Source organism: Mustela nivalis (genome assembly GCF_964662115.1).
Source record: "Mustela nivalis genome assembly, chromosome: 12".
In the NCBI taxonomy this organism is placed as follows: Eukaryota; Metazoa; Chordata; class Mammalia; order Carnivora; family Mustelidae; genus Mustela; species Mustela nivalis.
Genome location: NC_139031.1, coordinates 99,144,140 through 99,169,836, shown reverse-complemented (window position 1 = coordinate 99,169,836; position 25,697 = coordinate 99,144,140). Strand labels below are relative to the sequence as shown.

Here is a 25,697-nt window from a genome sequence, read left to right as displayed (position 1 = left end):
CAGGAAAAGAGAATTAATAAAGAATAGAGCAGAAATCAATGAAATAGAAATCAAAAGAACATTAGAAGAGATCAAGGAAACTAGGAGGTGGTTCTTTGAAAGAATTAATAAGATTGATAAACTCCTGACCAGACTTTTCAAAAAGAAAAGAGAGAGGACCCAAATGAAATAAAATCATGAATGAAAGAGAAGAGATCACAACCAACACTGAAGAAATACAAACAATTATAAGAACATATTATGAGCACCTATGTGCCAACAAATTCAGCAATCTGGAAGAAATGGATGCATTCTCAGAAACATAAAAGTACTAAAACTGAAACAGAAATAGAAAACCTGAACAGACCCATAACCAGCAAGGAAACTGAAAGCAGTCATTAAAAATCTCCCAACAAACAAGAGTTCAGGGCCAGATGGCTTCTCAGGGGAATTCTACCAAAAATTTAAAGAAGAACTTAATACCTATTCTTCTGAAACTGTTTCAAAAAAAAAAAAAAAAAAAAGGAAGAAAGAAAGAAAGAAAAGAAAAAGAAATGGAAGGAAAACTTCCCAACTCATTCCATGAGGCCAGCATTACCTTGATCCCAAAACCAGACAAAGAGCCTCCCCCCAAAAAAGGAGAATTACAGACCAATATCCCTGATGAACAAGGATGCCAAAATCCTCACCAAGATACTAGTCAACAGGATCTAATAGTACATTAAAAGTATTATTGGCTGTGACCAAGTGGGATTTATTCCTGGGCTGCAAGGGTGGCTTAACATCTGCACATCAAAAAAGAAAGGACAAGAACCATATAATCCTCTCAATTGATGCAGAAGAAGCACTTGACAAAATACAGCATCCTTTCTTGATTAAAACTCTCCACACTGTAGGGATAGAGGGAACATACCTCACTATTATAAAAACCATTTATGAAAAACGCACAGAGATTATCATTCTCAATGGGGAGAAACAGAACTTTTACTGTAAGGTCAGGAATACAACAGGGATGCCCACTCTCACCACTGTTGTTCAACATAGTACTAGAAGTCCTCTTCTCAGCAATCAGACAACAAAAAGAAATAAAAGGTATTTAAATTGGCAAAGCAGAAACCAAACTCTCACTCTTCGCAGATGGCATGATACTTTAAGTGGAAAATCCAGAAACTTTCACCCCCAAATTGCTAGAACTCATACAGGAATTTAGCAAAATGGCAGGAAATAAAATCAATGCACATAACTCAGTTGCATTTCTACAGACTAACAATAAAGACAGAAGAAAGCAAAATTAAGGAGTTGACCCCATTTATAATTGCACCAAAAATCATAAAATAACCTAGAAATAAACCTAACCAAAGAGGCAAAGGATCTGTGCTGAGAAAACTATAGAACACTCATAAAAGAAACTGAGGGAGACACAAAGAAGTGGAAAAACATTCCATGGATTGGAAGAACAAATATTGTTAAAATGTCTTTGCTACTCAGAACAGTCTACAAATTTAATGCAGTCTCTATCAAAATACCATTGACACTTTTCACAGAACTGGAACAAATAATCCTAAAATTTATATGGAACCAGAAAACACCCCCAAATAGCCAAAGGAATGTTGAAAAAGAAAACTAAAGCTGGTCACATCACAATTCCAGACTTCAAGCTCTATGACAAAGCTGTAATCATCGAGAGAGTATGGTACTGGGACAAAAACAGACCCATAGATCTATGGAACAGAATAGAGAACCAAGAAATGGTTCTCAACTCTATGGTCAGCTAATCTTTGACAAGCCGGAAAGAACATCCAATGGAAAAAGGACAGTTTCTTCAATAAATGTTGCTGGGAAATTGAATAGCCACATGAATTTAAGGCACTGTGGCTGAACAGGAAGCCAGGGCCAACCAACACTTGTAGATCTGACTCTTCCCAGATGCTGTCTTATTAGAGTTTCAAAAAGTCAGAATCCATTCCTTGCATTTTAATGCAGAGAGATAATTACTTTTTGTCCTTTGCAGTTTTTCTGTGTTGCTTTCGACAAAGGTGGCAGAAACCCTAAAATTAATAAAGTCTTCAGGCATGTTGCCGTGGTATCAAGGCCCTTATATGTGTTTCCACCAAAGGGAAGTCATAATTATCAGGCAGCTCTAGGATCTAAAGTGGAAGTCTGATCCTCTGGATTTTCTTATACCTCTCCCAGGGCTGTGGATAATTTCTCCTCCCACATTTTTGACTGCAGCCATGTTTTATGAAAAATGGTACTCTGTCTGCATTTCAGAGGAGGTCAGTAGAATCTTAGCATTGATGCTTTGATGTATGTGTGTCTGTGTGTTTCTGTGTGTGTGTGTGTGTGTGTGTGCCTGTGTCTGTACATGTGTACATGCGCAGGCACACACCTTTTTAAGCTAATAGGAGTAGGAATTTTTATTATTTATACATCCAAATAGATACATTTCTATATAGTCACTAACAGGTTGTTGAGATTTCCTTGTAACTGGAGCCAATTTAATTTTATTGGCCAAGTATACAATATATGTGTATTACGCTTTCAGATTAAAAAAAAAAAAAACTTGCTTAAAATTGCTAACATTAAGTTTTTTTTTAATCTAGCTATTTGAAATCATTATTCTTTCTCTTTTGAGACCCTTTCTAGCTATGTCTAACTCTTTAGTTTGCCTTTTCTTAAGGACTTAAAGAGCTAATAATATAAGGTGATTTTGTTGGATGAGGGAAACGGGGACTTCTCAGGAGGAAGTTTATTCAAGAGCAGGAGAATCTGACTTTTCAAAGAGCTACTCTGTAACCTGGAACAATCCTGTGGTTTATGGTGTGCTCCCAGATAACCTGTCTTAGGAAGAGTCTGTACTGTTCTCTCAGACATTCCAATGGTGCATGATGAATCACTTTGAGCTAAAAAGGACATATGGGCAACATACATCCCAGGTATAGAACACAGGGGGCCAATTATTTTTTCTGGGTGTGCATGTGTGTGTGTGTGCCCGAGTCTGTACACATGTGCATGTGTGGGCACACACCTTTTTAAGCTAATAGGAGTAGGGAGTAAGAACATACTGATGGCAAACAGAGTTGGATTCAAATCCCTGCTCTCTGACCTACCAACTGTATGTCTTTGAAGCTGGGAATAAGATACCCAAACCCAACAGTTGTATGGGCATTTTTCCCTTTACTCCTTCATATATTTAGTTCCCACTCTTAAAATTTTAAAAACAATAATATAGGGGGAAATATGGAATAAAGAAACAGATAATACCATTTTTGTCATAATTTTTCTTCTTACTTGGATTGTACATGTTAAAATTGGCCTGATGCTTTCCTCATTCATTGCCAAATATTAAAATATCCAATTACCCTGTATTTCCCAAACAATACACAGGGATATAAAAACAAAAACTGAGATGGGTTCATACTCCTGGTCAGCAGGGTTATTCATGTAGAGTTAGGGTCCAGAACTCTGGACATGATGGGTCTAGGATTTGTCTTCTCTGGGTTTCTAAGTCTGTGTATCTGCATGGACAAAAGTCAGTGGCCACTGTTCTTATCATCCAGAGTTGTACTATGATATGGGGCTGAAAGGCAGTTCTGTTGTTATTCTTGATGATATGATGGTTTCATATCACACAAAAGAAATCTCTGAGCCAACTTCTGGCTTCTCAGGTCTACTAGCCTGCCTGCATGTGGGCAATGCCCCCTCCTGTTATTGCTGCCATTTCAGCCTCTGCATGTGTGCAGCACCCTATCCCATCTTGCCTTCTAAGAAACTCATGCTGAAAGTCGTATCTGGCTCTTGCATAGTCAGTTCTTTCTCCTACTGGAGCTTTCCCAAGCCATCACATGACATTCCTGCTCAAAACTGACTTTTTCCCCAAACAACATTCTTGCCATAGCCTTCAAGTTCTAGATGGTCTAGATGGTCAGCCTACTGCCACCTCCTTGCTTTCCATTTAGTTCTAGCCTCACTGGTTGTCCTTCTGACTCTTGAATATAGCAAGTTGGTCTGTCCTCAGGGCCTTTTGCACTTCCTATTTCTCTGCTTAGAATATTTCCCCAAATATTGAAATGAGATACTCTCTCTCTTCATTTAGAATTTTTCTCAATGTACCTCCACAGAGAAAGCTTCTGTAACCACCCAAAGTGAAATCTTTGTTCCCCACACACCCCTATGCTTTGTTTGGGATTGTGTTATAATTTTTCTGTGTTTGCTTCCATGTTAAAGGGTAACCTCCAGGGTCATGGAGGCACCTGCCTGTGCTATTAGGAGCTGTTTCCCAGTGCCAGGTAGAACAATATCTAGCATGTAAGAGGGCCTTCATAAAACATTTGTACCCAGTAAGCTTGGGTCTGAGCCCTGGCTCAGACACTTAACTTGGTGGCCTTGGACAAGTTACTAAACTTCTTTGATACTCAATGATATAGGTAAGTGATAAAAATGGACCCACTTTATAGGACTGTTGGAAGGATGTCTGAGGGATGAAATGGCGCCTGTGACACTTTCAGTACTAGTTTATCAGGTAATGTGCCTACAGTAAGGATTAATTCATATTATGATGAGCATGAGCTAATCCTGAAACCATTTCTCTCTGGGAGTGCTTCAGCTCTCTGGTTGCAAAATACATAGACTTCAGTATCAGTAGAATAGAGAGAAGCTAAATGCATGTTTGGATAATATACGGAAAGTCTGAAAATGCCAAAAGTAATGAGTTAGTACCTGTAAGCAAGAGTTTAATTCTTTCATTAAAGATGTTTTCTTCAAAAGAATTTACTGGCCCTAGAATAGTACCCATGAGATGGATGGTTGGATGGATGAATGGATGGATGAATCGATGGTTGGATGGATGGATGGATGGTTGGATGGATGGGGATTGTTCCAAATGATGGCTGAGTTATGGGTTTTATTTTAACAAATATTTGTAAGAAAAGAACTAGATCAGAAGTTATGGATTACTTGTAGTGCACAATTGAGTCTTGTTTAGAGACCTTGTCTTTAAAGATCACAGTTTAGGCAACTAGAAGGAGGGCCTTGGCTTTCTATAAAGCCCTGGGGAATGCAGAGGTGTGAAGTAGGTATGAGGTTAGTGGATGCTGAGCAGTCTCTAATGAAAGAGCAAGAACTCTCCTGCCATATGTGAGAGAAGGGTTAGTACCCACTCATCACATGATTCTGCAAAGTGTAGGCAGCAGGAGGCCCCCAATGCATCTGGAGAGTAGGAAGCTGCTCCTCAAGGGCCGTGTGATGGCAGAGTGCCTGGGGACCACCAGCAAGCCCATCCTTGGATGTTAGCAGGCTCTTCCTAGTTTCTCTTGGAAAATGAGTATCCCTGTGGCATGTCATGGGCCAAAAGGCATTATACTAGAGAGAGGCAGATACATTTGTTTGCCCAAACATAAATACCTTTTTACGTGAGAATGTATCCTAGAAATGTTAGAGCAAGTTAGCAAGGGGGAAATGGTTTGTGTGGAAGCAAAGTCATTTTATAGGTATCTTTTCAGGAACATCTTTCATTTGGTAAGGGGTACATACTGTCACAGTTTCACCAAACACTGCCCATCCCTCCCTGGGTGATCCCTCACATTGCTGGTCTGCTCAGTCCAAGGGAGTAGACGGTGACAAAGAGCTCCGTGCAGAATGCAGTCCTTTTCTTTCACCAGCAGAAATAGCTGCTGACATAGTCCCCATGATTTCATTTAACCAGAGGTTTTCAGGTAATTAATTTAACAGCTGTTTTCAAAAAGCAGAATTAAAGCCATTCTCTTTTTCCCCTCCAACCTCACAGATTTAGATGCAAAGACCTAACTATTGGTGCGCCTGCCTTCTTAGCTACTGGTGGTGGTAAAGTACAAAACCGAGGTCTGAAAGGACAGCGGATTTGAGGAGTTTTATAACCTGTTAGAACAAGATTCTAAATTCCAAGAGGATACAAAGACAGAGAGGTTCAGTACAGGGCTCCTCTCTTTCCCTGAGCACTCTTGTTTACCACTTAATGGAGCAAGGTCCTCTCCTCCACACTGTTGTCCTACCACACTGTTGGGACCCTCATCACGCTTCACCTGGGCCCTTGCAGCTGCCTCAGTGTTGTGGCTTCTGACCTCGTGGCTCGCAGCCTGAGGTGTAACCTAGACTCACCAGGGGAGCTTTAAGGATGAATGTCCTTGCCACACCCAGAGGGTCCACCTCCTCGGGTCTGGAGAGCCTGGATGTAGGTACAGAAATGCCCTGCACATCAGCCTCTGGGCTATGACCATGGGAGCCTTTGGAGCACAATCTAAGCTTTGAACTCCTGTCCAGAACATTACCATGCTTCTGCAATGAGTATGTCTTCCTTTCTGAAGTGAATCGGATCATTTAAATACAAAGTTATTCACCAAAAAATAAAACCAAACATTCACTGGCTCTCTCTTGCCTATAGGTAAAGGTCAAGTTCCTAAACATATACCACAATAAAAAAGAAATAAAAATAAAGCATACATTTAAATGTCCCAAACCTGGCAACACCAGCCTCAACTTTCTGATGCTGCAGAGTCTCAGGGACACCATGCTTTCCAGCTCAGGGCTGGGGCCGTGCTGGCAGCTCCCAGAACACCAGGCTAGTTTGCATCACTCTGCCTTTGCTGCAGCGGTTCTGTCTGCCTACAGCCTCCTTCCTCCCTTACCTCCCTTGGCTCATTCCGCCTCATCCAGCGATACCCAGTTCAGGAGTATTCAGCTCCAGAGCAAACCTGGGCCATACCTCCAGCTGCACAGGACTGAAGCAGTCCATTGCCTGTCAGAAGATCAGCTCCCTAATGGAAAATGCCAAGTACCCCATGGCACTCGAGGGCTGCAGGAGAGAGATTTGGGGGTGGACCCCCTGGCTCTGCCTCTCCCTCTGCCACTCTCCCCTTCGTGTACTTTTGTGGCAACTTTCCCTGACTTCTTTCCCCTGGCTTTCAGAGTGTGCTCTGGCATGATTTGGTTTTAGTGAAAGTGTAGTCTGTCAGTGCATAAAGCACACAAAATGATTGATTTGAAAGATTGATGAACAATGAAATAAGTGTTACTTAAGGGGAGGGTATCATTCAAGGAGACTAGAGAAGTTTTATACATTTATGTATACAGACAGATACACATGTACATACATATACATGTTTATAATATACAACATAAGTTATTCTGTATGCTATATGAGGTTTTATACACACATAGGTATTTCTGAAAAGTTGAGAAACACAGAATAAATTCTTTTTTAGATAGTAGGTTAGTTATATTTCCAAGTGATATAATTAACATATTTACCCTCTAAACACCTTTCCAGGTATTTTAAATTTAAAGCGGTGTCTCCAGTTGTTAATCATGAACTGTCAATTTCTTGCCCCTACAAAGTGTTCTAAGAGTCTGGAAACACAGGGAAAAGTGTGTGTGTGTGTGTGTGTGCGCGCGCGCACATGCCCTGCCTTGCTCCAAGGAGGATCTCAGGCTACTAACAGAATACACAAGCAGTGAAGGGTGGGGCTCCTGGGTCAGGTTCATGTGCTCAGGACCATGGTGGGCACACATTTTACAAGGGCTGTGGTGGGGGCTGATAACTCTGTATCAAGTGGTCCTTGCTAACAGGAGAACAAGTCCAGTTACACAGTTCATGGTTTACCAGGGATGAAAACTGGCCACAGCTGCTCAGGAGAAGTACATCTGTTGGTTCTAAGAAAGGGCAGATATTTTTCACAAGGCAAGAAAAATGTGTGGAAAATGAGCTCTGGCTCATAAAGGAAATAGAGTGAAGAAGGTTGTGTTAGTCTTCTATTGTTGTGTAATGAATGACCACAAAGTTAGCAGCTTAAAACAGCACAGTTAGCTCACAGTTCTGAAGGTCAGAAGTCCCACACATGGTGGCTGCATTCTCTGCTCAGTGGATCGCAGGTAAATACAAAATCAAGGCATCAGCCAGGCTGAGTTCTCATCTGGGAGTTCAAGGGGAATTCTGCTTTCAAGCCCAGTCTTGCTGAAGAACTCAGTACCTCGTGATTGTAGTTCCTGTTTCCTTGGTGGCTCTTCAAGCTAGCAATAGTGCATCAAATCCTTCTCACTCTGAAACTCTGACTCTCTCTTTCTCTCTGCGTTCGGACCCAAATTTAAAGGGTTCATTGATTAGATTAGATGCACCATATTATCTCTGCCTCTCAAAGTCAACTGTGACATATCCCATCACCTAATCATGGGATTATGCAGGGCTGGTATACCAGAGGCAGGAAACCTTGAGGCCCCTGGAAACTCTTGCCTGGTCCAAGAAAACTCTTAGGCCCCTTCTTTCCTGCCACAAGGCTTAAAAGGGCCCCTTCAGGACTCCCAGTTTTAGGGGTTAAAGATGGGGGAGGAAAGAGACAAGCCAAACCAACTCAACGGGAGTTCCTAACTACCCACAATATGTAGATGTTCACTCCCAGGATGCACATGGTCTCTGAAGAAACAGAGCTGGCACCCTTCCTTCCCCATGAGCTGCCAAGTAACTTGCCCTTAGTCCAGCTTTACCACAAAGTAACCAGGGAGATGCTCAAAACTCCCTACAGGCTTCCCCTATCTTCTGATGGAACCTTTCCAGAAGTTCTGCCCACCACCACCTCCCTGCCTGCTGCAGCTCTGTGACCCCTAATCTCAACCTGTGACCCTTCATCCTAGACCCATGGTCCCTCAGATCAGCTCCAAAATAAGCAAGATGTGCTCATCCGCTGTCTGGGCCAACTGAAGAGCGTAGAAGCTAACACAAGCTTAGTGCATAGTTGCTTCTATTTTTCTATTTCATGAAGGCCAAGATGATTAAAATAGCAGCTTAACATGAATTTGTTGGAAAACTGAGGATAGAAAAATATGGACAAGATTCCAAGTACATTAAATTAATTCAGATGAGTGTGGCATAGCAGACAATGCATTTGTTGACCTGAGGTAGATTTATAAGAGAGTCTGGCAGAGCAGAAAACTGGCTCAGACATGCAGAAGGCCTGGAGGCAGCTTTCAGACTACCTTGTGGTCATGTCTCTTTTTTAGAGCCAGCCAAGCAGATGCCTCGATTGACCTCTTTATGCTTCATGTTCTTCATTGAAGAGTAAAGAACCAAATATTAGATAACCCACTAACATAATACTTAACAATAAAAAGCCAGAGGCTCAAAAACAAGTCACAGTATAAATAACAATACTGGCCTCATTGAGAGTTTCTACTGTGTGCCAGCCTTTGTGCTGAGTGTTTCATGTGCACCTCATTCAGGTCTCAGGAAAACTCTGAGAGGAGGTTCCATTCTGGCCTCCATTTGGCAGAAAGCCCCCAATAGAAGGAGGGAACATGAGACTCAGAAGAGTTGATTGTCTTGCCTTGGGCCACACACTGAAGAGAAGCCAGCAGAGAGGGGGGTGTACAGACTGGCTTGAGCTGTCAACACCCAATAGAACACCTGCTTATCACAACCTCCATACTTTTTTTGGTGAAATGTGAGAGCAAGAAACAAACTGTGGGAGTAATGTCATCAAGGTGGTGGTATAGGAGATTGTAGCTTCTGTCACCCCACAAGCATCCACAATTAGCTGCCCATGAGCAGAAACAGCTCTGGGGGAGCTGTGGAGTCCACATAAGAAACTTCAGCAATGCAGTGACCAAAAATCCTAAGAATAATCACACAAGAATAGAAGAAAGACAGCTTTCGCAGCATTGTCATCTCCATTCCCAGGCTGACACTGCTCAGCACCCCAGGGATGCTGAGGGAAGCCCCCAATAGAAGGAGTTCCCCTCTCTGGGAAAGGAAGAACAGGTGAGTGTCCCCAGTATTTTAGGACACAACACAAAGGTCCCACTTGGATTTTACCGCACTCAGACCAGCAAAGCTGAGCTGTATAGAGCTAGCTAGGAACAAGGAAGGAAAATAAGGACTACCAATAGCAGCACGCAGCAGGAACGATCATGATTCACAGTGACCTGCTCTATAGACAAACCCAGCAGCTTCCATTACTGTAAAAGGAATTAATGACCAGCTCATCTGTGGCATAACTCCTCCAGATTTTACCAGCTTTTGCCCCATAAGTACTTGTGTCTGCCAGTGCAAACTATCACGGTCCGTCTTAGCTCACTCTACCCCCTTCCACCAGAGCCTGCAAACCACACCAGGAGCCAGCCTAGGCCTTTGCATCTGTTGCAAATGCAAGATGCCACCCTTGAGCCCTATGGCTGACCTTCATCACTGTGTGTGCCAAAAACTGTAATAAGAAACAAAGGTCATCATATAATTACAAAGGGGTCTATTTATAGCATCTGTCTACCATCTATATCTATATATCTATATTTATATATTAAACAACACATTTTGAAACAACCAATGGGCCAAAGAAGAAATCAAAAGAGAAATTTAAAAATCCCTTGAAACAAATGAAAATGAAAATACAACATATCAAAACCTGTAGAATGCTGCAAAAGCCATTTTAAGAAGGACTTTTATAGTGATAAATGTTGACATTAAGAAAAAAAAGATCAAATAAACAACCTAAATTTATACTTTAAAGGAACTAGGGAAAAAAAGAACTAAGCCCAAAGTTAGCAGAAAAAAGAAATAACAAAAATCCCAGCAGAAATAAATGAAAAAAGACCAACAAAACTATAGAAAAGACTAACAAAACTAAGAACTAATTTTTTGAAAAGATAAACAAAATCCACAGACCTTTAACTATGCTAAGGAAAAAAAGAAAGAAAGAAAACTGAAATAATAAAATCAGAAATGAAAGAGGAGACATTCTAATACCTCAAAAATTCAGAGGCTAATAAGTGATGACTGTGAATATTTATACACTAACAAATTTGGTAACCTAGAAGAAATGGAGAAATTCCTAGAAACATACAACCTACCAAAACTTAATCATGAAGAAATAGAAATCTAAACAGATCAATAATAGGTAAGGGGATTGAATCAGTAATCAAAAACTTTCCAAGAGATCCCAGGATCCGATGGTTTCATTGGTTTTTCCTATCAAACATTTAAAGAAAAATGAACACCAGTGCTCTTCAAACTTTAAAAAAAAAAAAAAATGAAGAGGAGGGAACACCCCCAAACTCATTTTACAAGGCCAGCAATACCCTAAAACCAAAGCCAGATAAGGACACTATAAGAAAGAAAACTGCAAACCAATATCTTTGATGAATATAGATGCAAAAATCCTCAACAACATATTTGCAAACAGAATTTAACAGTACACTAAAGGGATCATACAGTATGATCAAAGTGGGATTTATCCTTAGGATGCAAGAATGGTTCTACATATGCAAATCAATCAATACGTAAAATAATATTAATAGAATGAAAGATAAACATTGTGATCAAGTCAGTAGATGCAGAAAAAGCATTTGATAAAATTCACCATCCTTTCATGGTAAAAAAAAAAAAATGGGCAGAACATACCTCAGTGTAATAAAGGCTATATATAACAAGCCCACAGTGAAAGGCCAAAATGAAAGGTTGAAAGATTTTCCTTTAAGATCAAGAATAAGATAAGGGTCCCCATTCACATAGTATTGGAAGTCCTAGCCAAAATAATCAGGCAAGAAAAAGAAATAAATGCATCTTAATTGGAAAATAAAAAGTAAAGTTGTCTTTTGTTTGTAACGATACAGTCTTTTTAAGATGGTGGCTGGGTGGCTCAGTGTGCTAAGCATCTGCCTTTGGCTCAGGTCATGATCTCAGGTTCCTGGGATCAAGTCCCTCATCAAGCTCTTTATTCAGCTTGCTTCTGCCTCTCACTCTGTCCCTGTGCTCTCTCTCTCTCTCAAATAAATAAATGAAATCTTAAAAAAAAACAAAAACCACATGATCTTATATATAGAAAATCTTGAAGACCACACCAGAAAACTCTTAGAACTAATCACTCAGTGAATTCAGTAAAGTTGGAGGATACAGAATTAACATATGTACATCAATTCTTTCTATATACTATCAGAAAATGCCAAAGAAATAAGGGGAAAAAAATACCACTTAAAATAACATCAAAAACAAATACTCAGAAATACATTTAACCAAAGAAGTAAAAAGTGTGCACTGAAAAGTATGAGGCTTTGATGAGAGGAATTAAAGAAGACACACAAAAAAATAGATATTCCATGTTCATGGAGCAAAAGAATTAATGCTATTAAACACTCATAACTACCCAAAGGAATGGATAGATTCAGTGCAATTTTTATCCAAATTCCAATAGCACTTTTCAAAGAAATAGAAAAAACAATCCTAAAATTTATATGGAACCACAAAGGACCCAAAATAATCAAAGAAATCCTAAGAAAGAACAAAACTGGAGATACTACACTTCCTGATTTTGAACTATACTACAAAGCTATAGTAATCAAAACAGGATGGCACTGGCATACACAAAGAAACGTAGACTGATGGAAAAGAAACAACAGCTCAGACATAAACCTTTATGTATATAGTCAACTAATATTGACAAGGAAGCCATAAATCCTCAATGTAGAAAGGATCGTTTTTTATTCAATAAATGGTATTGGGGAAACCACATGCAGAAAAAATGAATTAGACCTATATCTCCTACCATTCACAAAAATTAACTCAAATGGATTAAAAACTTTAGTGAAATACCAGAATCCATACAATTCCTCAGAAAAGACATATAGAAAAAGTTCCTTGACCTTGTCTTGGCAATGATATGTTGGATAGGACACCAAAAGTACAGGCAACAGAGCAAAATCAATGATAAAGCAAAAATTAATAAGTGGAACGACATCAAACTAAAAAACTTGTGCACAGCAAAAGAAAAAAATCAACAAAATGAAAAGGAAACCTACAAAGTGGGAGAAAGTACTTGAAAATCATGTTATCTGATAAGGTGCCAGTATCCAAAATATGTAAAGAACTAATGGACCTCAGTAGCCAAAAACAAACCAATTTAAAGATGAGCAGAGAACCTGAATAGACATTTTTCCAAAGGAGAGATACATATGGGCAGCAGACACATGAAAAGATGCTCAATATCACTCATCATTAGGGAAATGCAAATCAAAACCACAATGAACTATCACCTCATACCTATTAAAATGGCCATCATCAAAAAGATAAGAGATAAATGCTGGTGAGGATGTGGAGAAATAGGAATCCTTGTGCACTGTTGGTGGGAATGTAAATTGGTGCAACCACTCTGGAAAATAGTATGGGTTTCCTAAAAAAATTAAATATAGGGACACCTGGGTGGCTCAGTCAGTTAAGTGTCTGCCTTTGGCTCAGGTCGTGCATGATGCCAGGGTTCTGGGATCAAGTCCCACATCAGGCTCCTTGCTCAGCAGGGAGCCTGCTTCTCCTTCTGCCTGCCACTCCCCCTGTTCATGCTCTCCCACCCTCCCTCTTTCCCTCTCTGACAAATAAATAATAAATAAATCTTTAAAAAATTAAAAATAGAATTTCCATATAATCCAGCAATCTCACTTCTGGTGTCTATCCAAAAATATGAAAACAGAATCTTGAAGAGATATCTGCATCGCTGTGTTCATTACAGCATTATTCACAGTAGCCAAGCTCTGGAAACAACCTAAGTGTCCATCAATGAGTACATAGGTAAAGAAAATGTGAGATAAATATAGATATAGGTATATAGATATGTGAATATTACTCAGCCATGAGAAAAAAAGAAATCCTGCCATTTGCAACAACATGGAGGGATCTTGAGAGCATTGTGCTAAGTGAGATAATGCAGACAGAGAAAAACAGATACTGTATGGTATCACCTATATGTGCAATCCAAAAAAGCCAAATTTATGGAAACAGAGTAGTAGAGGGGTGGATTCTATGGGTGGAGAGGTGGGGGATGGTGGGGAGGTTTTGGTCAAAGCATACAAATTTTTAATTGTAAGATGAATAATGTTCTGGGGATCTGATGTCAATCATGGTAATTATAGTTAATAATACTACATTATGAACTTGACAGTTACTAGGAGAGTAGATCTTAAATGTCCTCACCACAAAAATGAAATGGTAATTATATGACATGATGGAGGTGTTACCTAAAACTATGGTGGTAATCATTCTGTGGTATATAAGTGTATCAAACCAACACTTTGTATGACTTAAACTTACAAAATCATTATATGTCGATTATATCTCAAAGCTAGGGGGAAAATAATTTGACAGGATTTCAACAACAAGAAAAACTGGCATATACATCCAATGGATTATTCAGCCATAAAGAGGATTAATCATGGGGAAACCTTTTGATGGTTAATTTTATGTGTCAACTTGACAGGGACACAGGGTGCTCTAATATTTGGTCAAACATTATTCTGGGGTTTTCGTGTGAAGGTACTTTCGGATGAGCTTAACATTTACGTTAATAAACTGAATAAAGCAGATTGCCCCCCCTAATGTTGGTGGGCCTCATCCTAGGAACTGAAGATCTAAATAGAAAATAATCCTAACCTTCTGCTGAATGAAAGGGAATTCCTCCTGCCTGACTGCCTTTTAGCTGAGACATCGGTTTTTCCTGCCTTAGGACTCAGACTGAACCGTCAGCCCTTCATGGGTCTTGACTGCTGGCTTTCACACTGGAACTTAACACCATCAGCTCTCCTGAGTCTGCAGCTTGCTGACTGCAGATGTTAGGACTTGTAAGCCTCGAAAAATGTGTGACCCAGTTCCTTATTATATGTGTGTGTATACACATACGCGCATACACACACATACACACACACACACACACTGTTGGTTCTGTTTTTCTGGAGAGCCCTGATTCGTACAAACCTCAAAAACATTACACTAAATAAAAGAATCCAGTCACAAAAGGCCATATATTGTATAACCCATATATATGAAATATCTAAAATATGTAAATCCACAGAGACAGAAAGTAAATTAGAGGTTTCCTGGGGCTGGGGAGGAGAGAAGAATGGAAAGAAACTGCTCAATGGGCATAAGGTTTAAGATTCCACTCTGAGTCGTTAAAATGTCTAAGAAATAGAACAGTGGTCACACAATATTGTGAATATGTTAAATGCTACTGAATTGTTCCATTTAAAATGGTCAATTTTAGGGGCACCTGGGTGGCTCAGTGGGTTAAAGCCTCTGCCTTTGGCTCAGGTCATAATCTCAGGGTCCTAGGATTGAGCCCCACATTGGGCTCTCTGCTCAGTGGGGAGCCTGCTTCTCCCTCTCTCTCTCTGCCTGCTTATGATCTCTGTCAAATAAAAAATTAAAAAATAAAATAAAATGGTCAATTTTAGGGGTGCCTGGGTGGCTAAGTTGGTTAAGCCTCTTCCTTGGGCTCAGGTCATGATCTCAGGGTCTTAGGATCCAGCCCCACATTAGGCTCTCTGCTCAGCGGGGAGCCTGCTTACCTTTCCCCCTCCCTCTCTGTCTGCCTTCCTGCCTGCTTGTGATCTCTCTCTGTCAAATAAATAATTTTTTTTTTTAAAAAGGTCAGTTTTATGTTATGTGAGTTTCACCTCCTAAATTATTTTAAATGAAACAGAAAAAAGTAAAAAATACATACATACATACCCCCCACACCCATGTACATACACACATGCACACATGTGTATATATGATTACATGTGTACACAGTACGTACATGCCCCACACATGTATGTATACCCATACATGTGCGTGTACATGCATACTCCCATGCATATATACATACTACACACATACGTACATACATACATACACACCAAAAGCTTCCAGGGAGCCAAGTTGGTATCACATTTCATGGAATCTAAAATGCCATGGATATTAAGATGCATCATTGATTTTCATACCACCATGATGGAAAAAGCTTCCCAATTACAAGACACATTGATGATTAGCGATACCCCAACTTCACAGCATTAACATGGAAAGCAATGGATATCTTAGGATTGATGAAGGCAGCTCCAAAGAGATGGCCTGGGAAGGTGTGCTACTGCCACTTCTCAGCTTCAGTTGCTTACTCTGGATATTCTGGAAAAGTCTGAAACCCACATTTTAAATAGTTTAATTAAAAAAAATATGTTGGAAACTAATTTTTTAAAATTCTATGACTGTATTAGCCAAAGAAAACACATCACTAGATCTTACAGCCTGCAGGGTCACTTGTGCTCAGTGATTGCAAGAGTGCCTTTTGTAGGTGGAAGCAGGCAACAGTGATCAGCTCACAGAGAGTAGAGTGGAGGACCCTTCACACTGTCTAGGGGACAGTCATCCAGACCAGGAAGTGAGATCTGCAGAGAGTTGGATTTTTCGTCCCTAATAGATACAGGCTTGAGCACAGCGCATGGGGCCTCCATGGGCCAAGGCATTACAGAACCTGCTTCTGGTGCTTGGAAATAGGATCAAGACAGTTTGAGATAAGAGTTACAGACAAATCAAAGGCATCTTTCTATTACTGTTTGAAAGAAATTGACACTTAAGACTGATGCTTCTCCAAGTGTGGTCCCCTCAGCAGCATTAGCCTCATCTGAGCCTTGGTAGAAATACAGACTCTTGGGCCCTCCCGAAACCTACAAAATCAGACTCTCGGGGATGGGGTCTGGTAATCTATATTTTATGAAGCCCCGCCGGTGATTCTGATGCATTCTAAAGTCAGAGACCTCAGCCCCGAAACAAAGGGAATGACTCAACTATGTCTTAGAATTTGGTAGAGTTTGTTATACGCCTACTTTCAGAATAGTCTACACTACACAAGAAACTATTTTTTAAACAAATAGCTAGAAAAACTAAAAATCATCAGGGAACATCCAGGATTTGCTTACTTCCAGCTAGCATTGCTCTGTACCCAGTCTCCTCATTTTATTTAAGAAAGCCAAATGCGGGGCACCTGGGTGGCTCAGTGGGTTAAGCCACTGCCTTCAGCTCAGGTCATGATCTCAGGGTCCTGGGATCGAGCCCCACATCGGGCTCTCTGCTCAGTGGGGAGCCTGCTTCTTCCTCTCTCTCTGTCTGCCTCTCTGCCTGCTTGTGATCTGTCAAATAAATAAAATCTTAAAAAAAGAAAGAAAAGAAAGCCAAATGCCTAGCCTCATCAGCACAGCAGCCCCTTGCCCCCAAGGAGATTTGCTCCTGGTGCTAATGTCTGCAGTCCTGTGTTGCCCAAAGCAGTCAGAGCTAGAAAATCATTCCCCAGTAGTTACATGTTTTGTTCAATTCACACAATGAAAACTAAGAGGAATACCTCATTTTCCAACCCCTCTCTTTTTGCCCAAAGTGATTAGCAGAAGACCCCTGAGATTGAAGGCCATGCCTTGCCTTCAAGGCAATAATGTAGGAGCAGTGGGGACTCTGGAAGCTGACTTGGTGACAGCAGCATCAGAAGGCAGAGAGGAGCAAGCAAAATAACAGAATAGGAGCTGAAGAGTTGAGCAGCCACACTGGGTCTGAGGAAATGGTCTCACAGGGCTGAAGGGCTCTGTCGCAGGTTCTGCAACTCATTCTATTTAAGCCAGAGGGACCATAGATGGATTCATCCCAGGTGCATTTGGGGAAGCCAACAAATTGTTCTGAGCTCAGCTTTCACACTTGTGAACTAGTGATGAGTGAATGATGCTTGATTTGCAAACCATTCTCAGAGTATGTCTAGAAGTACTGGCTCCAGGCTTCGCATATCACCAGCCTTCATCCCTGTTACTTGTCTCTTGCCCCTTTGATGGGCCTTGTAAGTCTTCCATCACAGGTGTCCCTGGGGTTGGGAAATGGCCTGGAATGTGGCTGACTGTTACAATTTTATGTTTTATTCTTTTATGCCCCTAAAGATGACTTTGCACTTTAGATTTATAGACCTTTCTGCTGGAGAACTTGGAATGAGTTGCCTAACCACCTCATAATCATATTATGAGGATTCAGTAAGACAAATGTACTTAAAAGTGCTCTATAAACATTTATAATGTGTTTCTTTGTTTATTATTTGCACATTGAACATTTCAGAGACTTGGAGGTAGAAAGGAAACTTGGAACTTGGATTTGTTTGCTTTCTTTTTATGTGTTTTTTTGAAGGCAGGTTGGAGGCATATCAGATTAATTATTAGATGGAGGCAAAATATATCAAACTGTATGGGAACCACTGATCTCTGATCTAAAATGGAACCTGTAATTCCCTGCTCTTGGCTGCTAATATGCCACAGCTTGGATAGCTTATTATTGGTAATGCTGTGTTAGCTGGCACCTGATTTTTAAATTCATATTAACAATCATTGAGCCTGCACTTTGCTTTTATAGAAAAATGAGAGTTACCTGGGTCAGGTAAATAAATAAAGGTTCAGGGGCGCCTGGATGGCTCAGTGGGTTAAGCCTCTGCTCAGGTCATGATCTCAGGGTCCTGGGATTGAGCCCCACATCGGGTTCCCTGCTCAACACAGAGCCTGCTTCCCTTCCTCTCTCTCTGCCTGCCTCTCTGCCTATTTGTGATCTCTGTCTCTGTGAAATAAATAAATAAAATCTTTAAAAATAAATAAACAAAGGTTCAGTGAAGTCATGAATTTCAACGTCTGGCATCATTGTTGCTTGAATTGTTCTGGAACTGAACACAAACCTTGTCTGCATCTTAGGAGGAAGAGTCATCTACAATTATTTGAGAATAGTTGTGGCTATGTAAATGGAGTTAATGCATTAGAATTGAACATACTGTGGCCACACCCCTGTTGGAAATGCTGGGGGTGGGCAGTGTGCTACATGGAACTTTTCCAGCTTTTACCTGAGGAAGAAGAGCCAGGTCCAGGACATTTACAGAAACAACTCAGAGTCACCTTTCCCATGCAAGAGAGTTCTTCAAAAACTCCTTTTTTACCTCAAAATGCACACATGTTTTGCATTTGACACAAAGCTCTTTATGTTTGTTTTTAAATTAGTTTTACCCCAAATTTTGAGTACAGTGGGTGCTCCACAGCAGATGTCTCCCCGCCGCCCCACCCTGCCCTGGGGCACACTTGCCTACCTCTGGGAAAGAGCAGGCACCTGTCGAGAAACCTCTGTGTTCTCAGAGACTGGGAGACGGAGGGTATAGATTAACACACTCATATGACCGCGTGTTAGAGGCATGCATGTTTCCAGCAAACAGCTACACACCTTCATACTGCTGAAGCAGAGTTCCCCTGCCGGGGTAAAAAGGCCTGCTCTCCACTCAATTTTTTGCCTAATTGTGTTTTGGGAGCATGTAACGATGTGGATTCATAATTAGAGCCTTTCAGACAGCAGACCTAAAGAGAAAATGAGAATGTGAGCAGGAGAGATACATCAGAACTAACCCCAAAGCCCTTCCCTCAACCCTAGGAGCCTTCTCCATAGCCTTCGGGAATCTTCTGCACACCACCAACAGATTGGGCTGTGAATCTGTTAAGCCATTTGCCGAGGAGGCTTGTTGTGGAGACATCTTTGTGGAAAACAACCAATGAACTGGCGAGGGCTGCATCCGACGGGGGGCCTCCGGACTAGCACCGGGCGGTTAGGGTAACGGCGAGGCATCACACATGGGAAAGAGCAAAGGGAACTAAGAGAACCTACAGACCTGAGAAGATGCGCAGTCTTCACCTGCCTCTATCACCTCAGTCAAGTGGTTCCAGGGTGAACTCTGGCTGAGTCTTCACACCGTTTTCACAGTCCATAAATGGTAGGGCTTCTATATGTGCAGCAGATCTTTTAACCTCAAACACACTCCTGGAACTCACCTCTACCAAGACGTCAGGATGCAGAACCTTCCTGAAACACGCAAACATTTTTACTTCCTGGAAAATGTTAATCACAGTTACTGTTGGCCACCATGTTCATATCGTCAATCTGGCGCCGAGATGACTGTAAATAATGTTAACAAAAATCCACGAGCTAAGTAGATTTCTGTGGGGTTTTAAATGTGTCTCCTCTGTGAGCTTAGTAGCCTCTGAAAAATACACACTTCTCTCTTTGTCTACAGACCTGATTTTTGCTACCATAAAGATGAAGAAATAGTTTGTAAATATCCTGCATATTTACAAATTTGTAAATATCCTGCATAATGAGCAGAGGAATATTTAAATAGGAAGAAGCAAAATATGTATGCTTCAAACTATCCTTTGCTATGGTTGCAGGTTTAAGCTTGTGTTAGCCTGTTATGAAATATGTAGTTTAGTCCTCCACTTTTTAAAAATTGGAATGCACACACTTTAGACTTATAATTCTACAAGTCTTTATTAAAGTATGGTTTCTGTTGTGTCTTCAGTGAACTTATATTCTGAGGAGATAAGCTAGATGTTGGCATCTTTAAACTAGAATTAGGAAGACAGTTGTCATTGTCCTACTCTGGCACGTACAGCAGCGTAAGGGCTTGTGGCTAGCCTATTGAGAGCTTCTATGGCCTTCATCTGGACAGAGGTTTGACAAAGAAGAAAAATTTACATTAAGGAATTTTGATTTATGCCTAGGTATATTGGCCACTTCAAGAGTTAGGAGAAGGGTCGAGGCTGAGGACACAGTGTCTGAGCTGTTTGTTGATTTCTCAAGCTCTGTGTCAGACAGGCAATGTGAAGACCACACACAGAGCAGGAAGAATCAGGCTTTCCAAATGGAGGGGAGATAATGCCTTGGAACCAGCCCATATTCCCAACCCACAAATCCCAGGCCATGTCTTCCTCTAATTGTTTATTATCAAATGAGATTCAGAGAACAGACCTATCTCTTGTCTCACTTGATGCCAAGATCCATCCCATATGCCACTGACATTGATTTCCTCTGCCACAGCCCAGGAGCCCTGAGATGCACCTTGCACTTGGGTCTGAAAACAGGTATACTGAGGAGATTTGCACATTAGCTACAGCCAAACACGTAGGCACACCAGGGGCACCAGCTTCAGTGTGAAGAAGGATTCTAGAAATCCCTTTGTACTCTCCTGGGCCACAGCTGTGAGCCCTAGTGATGCCCAGTCGTTACACTCAAGTCTTACAAAGGCGGCTTGATGGTAGCATATAGTCACACTCTTACAGCATCAAGGATACTGAAAAGGCAATAGAAACAGCCCCACAACCTACAACAGAGACTTTGAGCTAGAGGCTGAGAAGTTCAAGTTTTCTATCTTCTCCTTTCTCAGGACAGATTACCTTCTAAAAAGTGGACACTTGGGCAGCTGGGCTCAGGTGGCTCAGTTGGTTAAGCCACTGCCTTCAGCTCAGGTCATGATCCTGGAGTCCTGGGATGAAGTCCCACATTGGGCTTCCCCTGTTCTGCAGGGAGCCTGTTTCTCCCTCTCCCTCTGCCTCTCCCCCTGCTTGTGTTCTCTCTCTCTCTCTCTCTCTCTGTCAAATAAATAAATAAAATCCTTACCAAAAAAAAGAAGTGGACACTGTATGAATTTGCTTAATAATCTAACTTTTAAAAAATTATTTTCTGCAAATGCAGTGCTTTAAATAGTAAATCTGTGTTGGAATAAATAGTCATGATCATTTCTGAATAGAACTTTCCTAGGAGAAAATGGAAGCAAGGACTTTAGGTGTTCTGATTAATATATTAGCAGATATATATTGAGCAATGCTGGAAAATAAAACATTTTAGCAACTTGACTTGCAAATACTCACCAGACTACAGATAATCCATGTAACAATTGTGTTTCTGAAGTTTCCCAGATTAAATAAGAGAGAACTCAAAGTAGTTCTTCCCTAATACACAGAATTTCCTGGAAATCCCTAGATAATAATACAGATTAGAAGAAATGGAGGTACCGCAGTTTTACAGCATACTTTGCTAAATGGAAACACATTATAATTACAGCAGTAAACATCTATTGACCTATATCATTCTGTTGCCTTGAGGTCTGCTTTAATAAATAGTTTTTGCAAATTTGAATGTGAAAAGATGTTGTTTACATAAGTAGTTACAAAGAGCCTCTAATATTACAGTAATTGTGTTTGTTGATTTCCATTACTCTGAAAAATGCCCCTCCTCCCCACTAGAAGATTCTCTATTACTGGGAAAGACATAAGATTGCTAGAAGCTTGTTTTAATCAATAGTAGCCTAATAAAATCACAACACTGCTGTCTTTGTAGACTATAGTTGGAGAAATAACTGTGATTAAGCATGTTTGCTTTGCAGTGTGAGTATCTATTTCAATGCTTGTTTTGCTTGTCTCCCATTTTCCTTCTTACAGATTTTTAAAAGCATTGGCTCTGATGAGACTGTCCAAGGCCAAGGAAGTCGGAGGCTGATCAGCTTTTCTCTCTCAGGTATGTTTCGCTCACCTGAAGGCCATGGAGACAATAAAAGGTCAACCAACAGTTGGGTGACCTATTTGACTCTTACCTACAAGTTACTCCATCTCTATGTGCCTCAGTTTCCCTATCTTCTAGTGTAATTCCACATTTAATTTAAAACAAAAATTAAAAATACCTGCTCCGTTTTCCTTGACCTCATAAGGATACCAGAAGAGACAGTAAGTAATAGATGCTAAAGCACTTTGAGATAATAGGAATAAAAGCTGCCATTTCACTTTGCCTCCATTGTCACTAGCATTATCTGAAAGTTTATAAAGTGGAGGTAGGGGAAAGCCTAGGGAGAGAAGCAACCAGCAGACTGTTTAAGTGAAATCTCACATGAAGCTCATTTGGTAAAACAGATAAAAACCAAGCTGCTCAAAATAGTACATTTGTGGAAAAGTCAGTGAAAATCCAAATAAAGTATGTAACTTAATTAATAGTATTTAGTTGAGTAATCTAATTTTTTAGTTTTCATAATGCATTATAGTTCTGTAATATATTAATAGTGGGGCAAACTGGGTAATGATGTCTTGAAAATATCTGTACCATCTCTGCAACTCTTCTGTAAATCCAGAATAATTTCAGAATTAAAAGAAAAACTGAGTTACACTGCCTAAAATGATATACAAAGCTCAGAGCCCTACACATTAAATTCCATCCTAAGTGGTCTTTGGGGAGACACAATGGCGTGAAGCTCTGGGACTCTATGGAACACAGAAAACTGTTACCTTAGCTTGTTGTCAACCAACAAATGTCGCAGGCCATGAATGTCAGAGAGCTAAGACCAAAGACACTAAGTACATGAGTGTCCTTGGGAGATAAAACAGTCAACTGGCATTTTTTTCATGTCTAAGTGAGCCCCAGTAAAGCAAATGTGTGCCTGAAGAACCACTGGTAAATAATTATAGCAAGATTACAGGATAAAGGTTAATAAACAAAAAGTCAGTTGCTTTCCTGTATACTGGCAATGAACAAATGGAATTTGAAATTAAACACAAAATGCCTTTTTATATTAGCACCCCCAAAATCAAAATGTTTAGATATAATTCTAACAAAATTTGTACAAGGTCTGTATGAAGAAGACTACAAAACTCTGATGAATGAGGGGCGCCTGGGTGGCTCAGTGGGTTAAACTGCTGCCTTCGGCTCAGGTCATGATCTCAGGGTCCTGGGATCAAGTCCCTCGTCGGGCTCTCTGCTCAGCAGGGAGTCTGCTTCCTCCTCTCTCTCTCTCTCTGCCTACTTGTGATCTCTCTCTGTCAAATAAATAAATAAAATCTTAAAAAAAAAACCTCTGATGAATGAAATTAAAGAACTAAATGAAGGGAGAGATATGCCATATTGATAGATTAAAAGAGTCAGTATTGTCAAGATTTTAATTTTTCTATAGAATCAGTGCAATCCCAGTTAAAACCCCAGTAAGTCATTTTGTAGATACTGATATATGACTCTAAAATTTATGGAGAGATGCAAAGACCCAGAAAACCAACACAGTATTCAAAGAGCAGATCAAAGTTGGAGAACTGACTTACTCAACTTCAGACTTGCTACAGCTGTGGTAATCAAGTGAGTGTCATATTGTGATGGGACAGATAGATCGGTGGAACAGAATAGAGTATCCAGAAAAAGACCCATATAAATTTAGTCAACTGATCATTGACAGAGGAACAATGGCAATACAGTGGAATAAAGATAGTCTTTTCAACAGATGGTGCTAGAACTACTGGACATCTCCATGCAAAAAAAAAAAAAAAAAAAAAAAAGACTCTATATCCAGAACTTACACCCTTCACAAAAATCAACCCACTGAATAACTGTTAGAACTAATAAATTCAATAAAGTTGGAAGATACAAAATCAAAATACAAAAATCTGCTGTTTCTGTAGTAATGCAGAAAAAGAAATTAAGAAAATAATCCCATTTATAATTTCATCAGAAAGGGTGAAATACCTAGGAATAAACGTAACTAAGGAAAGACAGACCTGTACACCAAAAACAAGAAACACTGATGAAAGAAATTGAAGAAAATGCAAATAAATGGGGAGATATTCCATGCTCATGGGTGAGAAGAATTAATATAGTCAAAATGTCCATACTACCTACAGCAGTCTACATATTCAGTGCAATCTCTGTCAATATTCCAATGGCATTTTTTCACAGAAATAGAGCAAAGAATTCTAAAATTTGTATGGAACCACAAAAGACCCCAAATAACCAAAGCAATCTGAGGAAAGAAGAGCCAAGTTGGAGGAATCATTCCCAATTTCAAACTATATTACAAAACTGTAACAGTCAAAATAGTATGATATTAACATAAAAACAAGACACATAGATAGATCAAAGGAACAGATAGAGAGTCCAGAAGTAAACATACTCTTTTATGGCCATTTAATTTATAGCAAGGAGCCAAGAATATACGATGAGAAAAAGACAATCCAGTCAATAAACAATTCTGGGAAAACAGGACAGCCACATTCAAAAGAATAAAACAAGACCTATATTTCACCGTACAAAAAAATAACTCAAAATATATTAAAGACTTGAACATAAGACATGAGCTCACAAAAGTTTTATAAGAAAGCATAGACATGAGTCTTGGTGGTGATTTTTTGGGATTTGACAAAAGCAAAGGCGACGAAAGCAAAAATAAATAAATGGGACTACATCAAACTAAAAAGCATTTTCACGACAAAGGAAACTGTCAACAAAATGGAAAGGAGTAAGAGAAAATAATTGCAAATTGTATTTCTAAAAAAGGGTTAATATCCAAAATATAAAATATATAAAGGGGTTATATATCCAAAATACATAAAGAACTCATGTAACTCAGCAGAAAAAAAAAAAAAATCCGACTTAAGAATGTGCAGAAGAGGGGCGCCCTGGTGGCTCAGTGGGTTAAAGCCTCTGCCTTCAGCTCAGGTCATGATCCCAGGGTCCTGGGATCTATTCCCGAATTGGGCTCTCTGCCCAGCAGGGAGCCTGTTTCCTCCTCTCTCTCTCTCTGCCTGCCTCTCTGCCTACTTGTGATCTCTGTCTGTCAAATAATAAATAAAATCTTAAAAAAAAAAAAAAGAATGTGCAGAAGATCTGAATAAACAGCTCATCAAAGAAGACATATAGATAGCCAACAAGTACACAAAAAGATAGTCAGTATCACTTACCATAAGTGAAATGCAAATCAAAACCACAATGAGATATCCTCTCACACGTGTTAGAATGACTAGTATCAAAAGACAAGGGAGGAGCGCCTGGATGGGTCAGTTGTTAAGTGTCTGCCTTCAGCTCAGGTCATGACCCCAGGGTCCTGGGATCTAGCCCCCCACTGGGCTCCCTGCTTAGTGGGGAGCCTACTTCTCTTCTCCCACTCCCCCTGCTTGTGTTCCCTCTCTCACTGTGTCTCTCTCTATCAAATAAATAAATAAAATATTTTTTAAAAAAAGACAAGGGGAAACAAGTATTAGTGAGGTGGTAGAGAAAGGGAACCTTTATGCACTATTGGTAGGGATGTAAGTTAGTGCAGTCA

At 40.2% G+C, this 25,697-nt stretch overlaps 1 protein-coding gene across 4 annotated transcripts in view; it reads left to right on the top strand.

Moving 5' to 3' along the window:
- HECW1 (HECT, C2 and WW domain containing E3 ubiquitin protein ligase 1) overlaps positions 1 to 25,697 on the top strand; it is a 469,612-nt gene that overhangs the window by 285,671 nt on the left and 158,244 nt on the right. For all 4 annotated transcript variants that reach the window (XM_082691734.1, XM_082691733.1, XM_082691731.1 and 1 more), the window contains one exon: positions 22,069 to 22,144. In XM_082691734.1, coding sequence (XP_082547860.1) covers positions 22,069 to 22,144 — 76 coding nt within the window. The remainder of the gene's footprint in view (positions 1 to 22,068; positions 22,145 to 25,697) is intronic.